Source organism: Cryptotermes secundus, unplaced genomic scaffold (genome assembly GCF_002891405.2).
Source record: "Cryptotermes secundus unplaced genomic scaffold, Csec_1.0 scaffold131, whole genome shotgun sequence".
NCBI lineage: Eukaryota > Metazoa > Arthropoda > Insecta > Blattodea > Kalotermitidae > Cryptotermes > Cryptotermes secundus.
Window position 1 is genome coordinate 59252 of NW_019742552.1, and position 11669 is coordinate 70920.

Sequence of the window (11669 nt, forward strand, 5' to 3'; positions counted from 1 at the left end):
TCGATTTGATCGTGAATTGTATTGAGTGGACTTTGATTGATATAGTTCTACATAAATGGACCAGTCTTCTTACCAATATATTCGTATTCATCGCAGAATGTTGATATGTCGATCTCATTTTCCCGTGCAACGAAATAATTTCCTTTAAGACTTAAGATTTATTTTATTACGAGTCTTTTATCACATTTTCATAAATTCTATTGAATAGAATTTTTCTGTTACCAGATCCACATAGACCTATTTAAATCGATTAGTCGTCCGCTAACGAGTTACATTTCATCGCTGAATTTGCATAGATGGGTTCAGTTTTATTATTTGATGAATGAACTGTATTACTCTTATTTTAAGGTTGAGTTTCGCAGTGTTGTGTTTCATAGCCAAATTCAAAATCGAGAGTCTAAAACAGCCAAATACATCTACAGTAACATACAGGCCTACTTGCACTCTTCATCACAGTACACTGCATTTTGCAGAACAGTGTTCACACACTATGTTTTTTTATTTTTATTTTTTTATTTTTTTATTTTTAGTGGAATGGAATTAAGTCCCTTGTACTGCGGCCACTTCTGGCCTATTGTACCAGCCCCAGACGATAGGTGAGGGTGATTGTGGAGCAATTGTTGGAAAACCTGGAGAAAACCTGCCCCAGTGTCACTTTGTCCACCACAAATCCCACTTGACCAGACCCGGGATCGAACCCGAGCCGCCGCGGTGGGAAGCCAGCGACTAACCTCTTGAGCTATAGTGCAGTCCACACTGAATGTTACTGCAGTTTTATTTGACGGTTATAATGATCTGAACTTTAGCTTACCATAAGCGATTTAATACATTTCACTTCTAAGGGGGAACAATGGATTTCAATGCCAAGGTGATGAAAACTCTGAGGTAGGAAATTTAACACTGACACTGTTCCCTTTTAATCATTGAAATTCGACGTTAAACGAGCGAAAGAGTCAAATCGATAAATATTATATAAGGTTTCCTCTGTATTTCGAGCAGCACAACTGCTTGCACGTATCTTACACGTATTGTTCTGTGATGTGCTGTATGCGAGGACTGACAATAAAGTTCGCGATCTTGCCGTGGCAGCAGTGGACACAAACCTCAGTATGGTTTGATGACGTTGACGTACCAGGTTTACTATTTGGAAGTGCTGAAAAGGCTGCTTTAGCTGGTAAACAAATAACTGTGCTGGAACGTCCTCCCTATTCACCGGATCTAGCCCCCAGTGACTTTTCTGTTCCCGAAGTTAAAGGAAATATTGAAAGGGCGGTATTTTGGTGACATTGATGTAATCGGGAGTAACATGACTGCAGCTCTGAAGGTCATTCCACAAAATCAGTTCCAAAATTGTTTTGAAGGGTGGACTAGGCGCTGGCATCAGTGCAAATTTTTCCTAGGGGAGTACTTTGAAAGCGACCACAGTGATATTCAGCAATGAGATATGTAGCACTTTACCACGACGAGTTCGCGAACTTTATTGTCAGACCGATATAATTACTGTGCGATTCGTCCCTCCGTAACTAAATACTTAATATTAGTCAATGAACTTGACCTTGGATTTGCACAACACTACCATTGGCAAAGTTTATCCTAAGTCTGTAAAATTCATATAGCATTACGATTCAAATTATTATTTTGCCTTTTGTTTCTTGCTGCATCATAAGAAGATGGAAACACTACGATGTTGATAACTGAATTTTGTGTTTCATAATTAATTGTAATATAATTATGTTACTCTGAGTTTTTTAATTTGCTTATAACAAATTACTTAACACTTTGAAGCATGAATTTCGTCTCAATTATATTAAACGTTTAGTTCCTACCTCTCAGAAACCACACCACAACTCCATTACAATGTGAACTTGTAAATGTTGTGTATTAGAATTAATCGTTGCTTCTTCTGAGAATTGTAATGAGAGCATATGAACATCCAATCTGTAGGCAAAATTCAGTTTTCTAATGTTAAAATATGTGGTGCATATAGTTGTCACTTTGCCTTGAAAGGTTAATGAACGCGGAAGACGGACTTGAAGGTCAAGAAATATTTCTGTGTCTTGAACTGAGAGTGTATTACCGAATGTTACGAACAAATCTTGCAATGTTTAACGGATCTGTAAAAAAAAAAAAGATTAATTGTTTTGATGTAAGGACGTCTGAACATGATATGTTCTTATAGTCTATCCAAGAGAAGTACTTGAGACACGTTTTCTTGAGCCATGCATTTCGCAGGACTGAGTCATGCTCCTTACAGTTAGGTTTGACTACACAGTGTTTTTGTTTTATCATTGCCGCATTCGACTGACTATGATTTCATGATTGCTATTATGTCTATTCTGGTCTGTTTGCTTTCTTATGATAGCACAGTCCTCATCAGGAAAATCGATAAGTTGACATTATATCGAATGAACCCATATTAGATACTGTGCCATACTCTTAAGAGCGAGACCTGTTTCTGAGTATGTCTGGTAATTTGACACCGTGACCACAGTATTTCAGCTAATCAGATCATTGGTTTACATCACATTCCGTCTACTTGCTCCTTTTCCTTACATCAGCAAACAAAATCCACAATTTGATAACACAAGCACAGTCAACTAGCCAGAGTTTGACTTGACACTGTCAGTAGCGTGAGGTATATCTTCAGTTGGCTCACTGCCCATAGATTGGTATCATTACCACAGTCGATATCGCTATATATCGTTATTATAGTCGATTATCTGCTATTCGATAGATCTATAGCGATACTTAAAATGTTCGGACGACTTTCTGGTAACTTATTCATAAGAGATTTCATTATTATAGAATATGCAAATATCTTTCAACCCCTTCACTGGTCTTCCCTAGGTTGATCACAGTCGATTGGCCCTACCCTGATAGATCTGTTCTTTACATCAGAGTATTTTGTGATACTCAGTATAATGGCCACTTCCGCATGATTCGCCTCACGAAGCGAGTTGGCTACTTTGACATCGTCAGGTGGATACTGTTTCCGTCACCATTCTGATATTAATCAGAGACACTATTACCACAGGATCCACAATTGTCATCCGATCTCACGAAACTGCGTCGACAACTCGACACATTAACATTGTTACGATAGTGTTTCCGGTCACGGTTCTGGGGTTCCTTACAGATGCCGTTACCATAGGATGGGCCTCACTAAATGCATTACCAGGCCCGGCCTTGAAGTGGGAGGTAGGACGAACACATGTTAGCTGTCTGTTGGTGCTGGTGTTGCATACCCATAGCTGCGAGATTCTGTCGCTGATACGCCATATTGCTGAGTAGGCTGGCCGTACTGCTGCAAGCTGACTGTTGCTGCTGCTGCTGCTGTTGGTGCTGTTGCTGTTGCTGGTGCTGCTGCTGCTGCTGTTGTTGGTGAGTCAGCCCAGAACTCGCAGGGCTGTGTGAGCAATGAGTGACCCCTGCGCCCGCAGTCTGTGGGGATTGACCGCTACCAAGTCCTGACCGAGCTCCACCTCCGGCAGAAACATCCCCGGTTCCTGAACACGGTTTCCCGTCCTTGACAAGCACCGGAACTGCTACCCTTCGCGGCGAACTCTGGGCCTAGAACATAACACGTCAGTCATAGTTGGTCATTCGGTTCTCTTACAACGTTGTATGAACTTCTGGGATTGTGTAGCACGGAATTTCATCTGGTAGGATAAACCTTATTTACATACTCATGGAGCTGAGCCCTTCTGGAGGAGCAGCCAATTCTGCAGCTGCTCAAGAATTTCGCAGCATTTTATGGAACCCAGACCTCCACTGGTCCCTATCCTGAGCCAGATCAACCCAATCCATACCATCCCATCCTATTTCTTTAAGATCCATTTTAATATTCTCCATCCACCTACGCCGTGACCTTTCCAGTTTTCTCTTTCCTTCTGGCTTTCCCACCAATATCCTATATGCATTCCTCATCTCCCCCTTTCGTGCTACATGCCCTGCCCACCTCACCCTCATTTACTTGATCATTCTAATTATACTTGGAGAAGAGTACAAGTTATGAAGCTCCTCGTTATGCAGTTTTCTCGAACCTCCTGTCACTTCATCCCTCTTCGGTCCAAATATTCTCAACACCCTCAGTCTGTGTTCCTCCCTTAATGTCAGAGATAAAGGTTCACACCCATACAGTTGCGTGTTTTTGAATAATTTAGTTATTTTTCTTCTTTTCCGCAATATGCAAAAATTGGAACATTTTGTTTTTTGATGGTTTGGATCTTCCTGTATATTTTGTTTATGTGGTATTGGTTTCGTAATCAGATTTGTGCTGTATCCATTTTTGAAGGATTTTTTATCGTGTTTTCTTCTGTTTGTTTTGAATATCTAATAATTGGATGTGTGTGTAATCGGTTGACCAGATACCTTATAAATCACAGTTTATGTTCATATGGGTGACATGAACTGTTCGGTATTAAAATGTCTGTATGGGTTGGTTTTCTCTATGTATGTATGTATGTATATATATATATATATATAATATTAGTATTCTCTGTGTTTACTTCTAGACCAACCTCCTTACTTATGTCAATTAAAGTTTATGTGTTTTTCTTTATGGTATCTATATTATCACCAAGTAGATTCATGTCATCGGCATAGACCAACAGCTGATGTGTCCCGTTTAATTTAAGCCCCACCTGGTTTTCCTGGACCTTCCTAATGGCATATTCTAAAGCAAAGTTGTAAAGAAGTGACGATAAAGCATCTTCTTGTTTTAGATGATTCTGGATAGGAAATTTACAGAAAAAATGTTTACCTATACGGACTTTAATATACGTTTCGTTTAAACATATTTTAATCAGCCTAACTAGTTTCATGGGTATACCAAACTCTATCAGAATATTGTACAATACTTCCCTCCTAACTGAATCATAGGCTTTCTTGAAGTCTACAAATAGCTCATGTACTGTCTCATTGTACTCCCATTTTTTCTTCAATATCTGAAGAATGCAAAAGATCTGATCAGCAGTTGTTCTGTTACGTCGAAACCCACACTGATGATCCCCAATAATTTCATCTACATATGGACTTAAACTCGAGAGAAGAATATTGGATAAAATTTTGTATGAAGTTGATAACATTGATATCCCCCGATAATTACTACAGTCAGTTTTATCACCTTTCTTTGAAGTGGTACAATAATAGACTCTTTCCACTGATAAGGCAAATTGTGGAATGTAATATTTCGCCTCCTGCTTGAAGTTCTGCCGGAATTTGATCACTACTTGGCGATTTATAACGTTTCAAAGTTGCGAGAGTACTTTCAACCTCAAAGGGGCTAGGATCAAGTACTAACGGCTCCGCTGTATGGATTTCTGTCTGCCTAATTTTACTGACCCAATGTATTGTACGTATATTCAATAACTGAAATGCCTGCTGGTTTCACGTCTTATATTGTTGAGATCTTCCCCATTTAACTCACTTGGATCCTGCAACCATTGCAATGTGGCTTGCTTTCTTTGGTCTAACAATTTTGAGAATCTTTCATCGAAACGTGGCTTATACTTCTTCAGTTCATAACAATCTAACCTCTCCTTGGCACAAATTTCGATATTCCCTCTAATAGTTTCCCAGGCTTTATCAACATCCACCTCAGTGCCAAATTTTCCAAAGCCGCGAACCTATTTGAGATTTCAACACAATACAGCTCTTTACCCTCTACCTCATTTAATTTCTTGAGATTGAACCTCTCCATATGAAATCTGTGAGTTGTTTTCTTACTCACTGCCAGTCTTTCCCTAAATTTTGCCACCACCAAGTAGTTGTCAGTATCACAGTCTGCTCCCCTGAATGATCAGTCATCAAGTATACTTGAGTGCCGCCTCCTATCTGTCAAAACGTGGTCTATTTGATTGAGTATCTTCCCATCAGGAGATGTCCAAGTAAATTTATGGATATTACGATGTGGGAACATTGTACTTTTGACAGTAAAATTTTATGACGTAGCAAATTTACTGCTCTAACTCCATTATCATTACTAATTTCATGCAAACTCTCATTCCCAATCGTTGGTTTGAAAATGTCTTCCTTCCCTATTTTGGCATTGAAATCTCCTAACAAAATATTCAGAGGGTCCTTCGGGAATTTATCAAATACATGTTCTAGTTCTTCATAGAACCTGTTCTTTATGTCATTAATTTTGTCTTCTGTTGGGCCGTGAAAATTCATAATAATGATATCACACCAGCGACCTTTTAGTATTATATATGATATCCTATCTCTAACGAACTCTACCCTGTTAACTGCTGATACGATTCCCTTATGTACGATAAAACCTGTACCTAATTCATGACTTTCATTCCCCTTTCCACAGAAACATGTATATTCGCCTGCTGGTTCGGTTCCACCTCCGTCCCATCTGACCCCCTGCATTCCCGCTAAATCTAAAAGTATTTAATAGGAATCTAGTGTTTCATGACCATCACATACAAGACACAACACTTCTCTCAAATGCAAGGAACGCAACAAGGGAAAACGCAATTATATACATACAGACCAACAAAATCATACTACAAAACATCGATAAAAGACCAATAAGAATACAAGAAAGAAATAGATCGGTAGAAGAGACACGTCTACACACAACTACTACATCCAGACAAACACATAAGAACACATTTTATATACGTTTAATTATGAAGATTTAACATTTTAACAATTAATATTTAATCTAAGAGGTGCATACAACTTTTTATATGTACAAATGGCATTAGATACTACTAAAAAATAATATTACAGTACATAAACAGTGGCCAATCTAGGAGTACCACTAGTAGACGAATACAGGGTGAATGTAAAAAAGTCAGATACTTTATGGTGCCTAATGAGCCGAAACACCTTGTAAGAAACAACGAAATATCTGATGTTCCCATACTACCAATTGTGGTGACGTAATAGAATAAAGATAAATTTATTGTAGCCTCCAAGTTCCTCCGGATGGGAAATTTCAGTCAGGATAGTTGGTACCTTGGTTCCTACTGGAGATGTTCTCGCTATTCACTGAAGCGAAAACTCGTTCGCTCCCTAATCACGATGACGAAGTTTGGACAAGATGAAATGTAAAGACCGAGAAACGAATGGCGGACTTTTGTGGACCTGTGGTGATGAAAAGACCTGTTCCAGTTCCATAAGAGTGAATAGCATCAGCTGCAAATATATTTGTAAACTGACCCGCATGATATTGGCTGAGATAGAATTGGTTCTGCTTCGAAGTACATTTCGGTGAAGACGTAAGCAGTGCATCCAGGTGTACATCTACACATTGGGTGAAGGTGATTGGTCAGCTCGAGGATCGGTGTGTCACATTCGAGGAAACAGTTCCAGGAGAGGGTGAACATTGTGGGGAACAGAAAGATCGCAGTCATTTCACGGCTGTGCATGAACCTCGTCCCCCCAAGCTGCAACTATCATGGATAATAAAGACTTTATGTTGTTCAGTAAGTTTCTCAAGAGATTCTTACAAATAAACTTCGCAATAGACATGGGCCTATGAGAAAGGACCCCGGATGTATTGTCCTTTACAACTGAATGATTATATTCACGCCCTGTGGACAGTGTGGACTATGTAGCGCCAAATGGGCTGTTTTGAAATATGAATTGAAAAGAACACTGAAGGAAGAGACTGGTTTTGCGGTACTGCTCCCACAGTTTGCTGAAGGTGCTGATTAGAACCGCGAAAAATACATATGGCTCGATGTTCGATCTGTGGGCCAAAAGTTGGCTGCGGGACTCTCCGAAAACAAACCGCTCGACTATGATGTTCAGAGCTAAATGTCTATAGTAAACTTATTATTTCTTCACTAATATATTAGCTGTGGTGACCAAGCGGATCGTTCTTATTACATGGTGATTCTATATTAACTTTCCAGTTTATGCAGAACTTACAAAATATGCTATAAAATCCGGCCAGTTCAAGAGTCAAGATCCAGAAGAGGAACAAACGTAGAGTAACAGTTTGCATGCGGTTAAAAGCGACACTCGTGCTAGTAGTAAGGAAAGGCGCGGTTCTGGCAACCTTCAGAAAACGTCCGATTCCAATGTAGGCTGTCTCAAGGTCGTCACAGTGGGGTGAGTTTGACCATTTCTAAAAACGTCAGATGTGTAGGACACATTAAACTTACGCAATATGAACACAGCTGTTCCACGTAAATATGTACTTCTGCTTGCAAAGTCATTTGAATACACTGGCATGACGTCACAGGCATCTTCTTTATTTGTAATTCATTTAAGCGTAAAATTAAAATTCACATTACAGTAGTCGTTTCACTGAAAAGATTATAACAAGACTGAACGTCTGACATAGACCTAATCACTCTATTGCCATTACAAAGGAAACGTGAAACTTAGATGGAGATTAGTATGGGTGGGATTTAAAGACGTTCCAGCGTACCTTTGTGCTATGTAAACGTTAGAGCAATTGCAATTAGGTTTAAGTTCTGATGAATGCCCATGTAGTAGACTTACTTTATTTTCCCACATATTTGCCTTGTTTTTCAATTTATTTGGCTAAACAGTTCACAAGTTTCCTGATTCCACCAGGATGAAAATTTAAGATTGGGCTATTTGCTTCTGTCCATAGCTTCTCATTTTAGATACATTTTCACCAGTACTGACCCCTCCACTGTCCTGTATGATGATCATTGATCTGCCCCTCAAATTCAAATCACGGCGCCCAGAGCGCGCAGCAGAAACAATACTCGATTAACTTTCTTTGAACCTTTCCACTAATTCGGAAACTCTCATTTGGCCCAACCGGATTCCACCCATCTGTCTGTCTATTTCTGGTTCTACTGTCTTTCTCTTGGATCTTGGCCGCTTTTCAGTTTCTTAATCCCATACGCAGTCGGCAGGACTCCTTGGACTGACAAAGCCACAATTCTTTCGTTAAGTTAATTACTATTTATCGACAAATCTTCAGCTAAAATATCCTGCCTTTAATCATGGGTTTGCATGTGAAGAATAGGTCTGTAACACTAATATTCTGGTTAGGACCAGAACGTTGAAAACGCTGATACCAAAGCGATCCTCGTCCAATTCTAGCATTTTCCTGCCCTCAAAACTCAGTTTACGGACTGTGAAAGTAGGTGGTATATATAACAGCCCTAGTTACAGTGGTGCTTCAATTGTTTTCTTTGGGACACTGCTGTTTCGTGCTTAATTCCATTGAATCCTGTCACCCTTATGCCCCTCACTCGGTGACCCTAATCTCTAAAACTGAAACTGCATCATCAGTTGATAGAAGTTACTGAACAATATTAACTGAAAGTTGTTGCTATCTTCTGTTCTGACTGTATCTTATCTAAAATCTTTGTCTTGATATCTGATAGGATTGACAATTTATATTCACTGAGTTCTTTTTAACTTTGTTGACATGTTATTGTTATAATATCCCTAAGCAAATTATACAGACACATATAAACGGCAATTACCGTAATATGGAATATGGAGCAGTTATGATACTGGGATAACATCGCTTAAGTACGTATTTTGAGATTGAATGCTAAGATTAAAACAAATTATTAGTTTACACTAAGATAAGTATGAAATGGTCTTGAAGTATAACAAGTTTGACACATCTGATGTAAATTGTGTACTGATCATAATGTAAATGTCTCTGGGTAATAATGATTTCCATCAAATTATTTTGTATCAATTAATTTTACGCAAATTGTTAACGTATCGCCACATCAAAAAGTAAGTGAACGTGTCGTCCCTTTACAATAATTCTTCCTGGAAACAAACATTGTTTATGTGTTTTTGCAATTTATTACATTGAGAAAGTGCGATTTCGCAAACCATATTGGCTGGTATAGAGTAACTACTTAAAATATGTTTTGTTTATTGTACTAATGCATGCATATTTACTCAATGAACATTTTTTGTCACTTGTGTTACGTAAGTGTTATTGATTTTTTGCAATATGCGTCCCCTAAACGTCTACAAATTATGTAGGCTGTTGTTATGGTACATATTCATGTTCTTATTATGTTGTCTATGGCTTGTGATACACAATTCAGAAGACAGAAAATCGGCAAAATTTGGAAAGTATCGATTTATTTCTGACATATATTCAGAAATCTGTAGATACATTTCGATGTTCTCAGATTTGTGTACTTTGCGTGATATTACGTTTCATGACCCCTAGATTGCTGATTGTCTTATGTTTACTTTAAATGAAAAAGTAACCGCCCACAGATTTGCACATCTTGGTATGCTGGGACAGCAAATGGAATACGTAAAATAATATTTGAATTAATAATTAATTTATCAATCGTAAGTAGTCATATGTCATGCTCCCTAGCTTGCTGACTGCGTAATGTTTGCTTTAGAAAATACTGTAGTCATCTTCATGTTTGCTAATTCTAGAAGCCTGAGAGGAGCAGTAGACAATTCCACAATTATGGACCGACTTCTGGCAAACAGATAATTGGTTGCTTTAAAGTCCTTTATGAGCTTTTAGCACACGAAAGTACAGAGAGCATAACTTTCTGGATATTTCCTTAAATTTCGTCACTGGCTCCACCTACATTATCCGTAAGCGATTGGCATCTGACACCTAAAATTTTAGTAAATCGTTGGATATTTATTTAAGAACCAAACGGAAGACCATATTTATGGCAACTTGGTTTGCCTTGTAACTAACCATTGACTTTTTAACAAGTGGATCCGGTTTCCAGGTACTAAATAAATTAAAAGTGCAGAGGTTTTATGTACCCTTCTCTCATTTCTTCTACCATTCGCTTGAAGGATTTTCTTAGTGTCTCATAATTATCGGCAACGACTTAAATAACATTCTTATGAAATAACCAGATGTATTCTATATTTAGATTAAGTGATTAACAATAATTAAACTTTGGGACGCATATTTCCATGTTAATACTATGGATTCTTCGTTAGTATGCTTCGTTGGTGAATAGGAATGTTTCAGATAAAGTATCCGATTTGCAAATTCCTTAAAAATCAAACAAAAAATTAACTCCGTGGTTTTAGTCCGCAAGCGAAATATTCCTTAAAACACTTACTTAAATATAAAAATAAAATGCAAGTATTCATTGAAACAATAAATGTTTGTGTTATGAATCTGCTGTTGTTATTTTGCTTTTTAGTCTCCTCTCCTTTTGGAGTCCATATTATTCTTAACTAGTGGAAAATCCCGTTGAAATTCACCGGGCATCATTTAATTCGTATCTTTTCTGTGAGCCTTTTTCTTTCTAGCCTTGTCCTTTTCATACTTTTATCTTGTTCCCGTCTTTCCCCGTTAAAACCATGATTTAAAGTACTTTTTATCATTCATATTTCCTAGTTTCGAACTTGGAACTGCTACCTGAGTGAGTACTTCTACAAGGTGTGGCAATAAAGAAACCGGATTCATGCTCTAACCCTTTATTAAAAAAAAATCAGACAGTCGAAATGTTATCCCCTTCAATGTAGTCCCCTCCCCGATCCCTACACCGCTCCATGCGAATTTTCCACTGTTGGAAGCAGTGCTGCAGGTCATCTTGTGTTATGCTCTTCAAGAGTTGCGTCGCTTTTGCTTTCACTGCATCCACGGACTCGAACCTGGTCCCTTTCAGCGCAGACTTGATTTTTGGGAAGAGAAAAAAGTCGCACGGTGCTAGGTCCGGAGAATACGGTGGATGTTCCATCACTGGAATGTTGTTTTT

General features: G+C 38.4%; 1 protein-coding gene across 1 annotated transcript in view; it reads right to left on the bottom strand.

The window, feature by feature from the left end:
* Positions 1 to 690: 690 nt before the first annotated feature.
* LOC111873269 (homeobox protein Nkx-2.4) overlaps positions 691 to 11669 on the bottom strand; it is a 137537-nt gene continuing 126558 nt past the window's right edge. Inside the window, exon 5 of the mRNA XM_023867831.2 lies at positions 691 to 3570. Within this exon, the coding sequence (XP_023723599.1) occupies positions 3172 to 3570 (399 nt within the window). The 3' untranslated portion in view covers positions 691 to 3171. The remainder of the gene's footprint in view (positions 3571 to 11669) is intronic.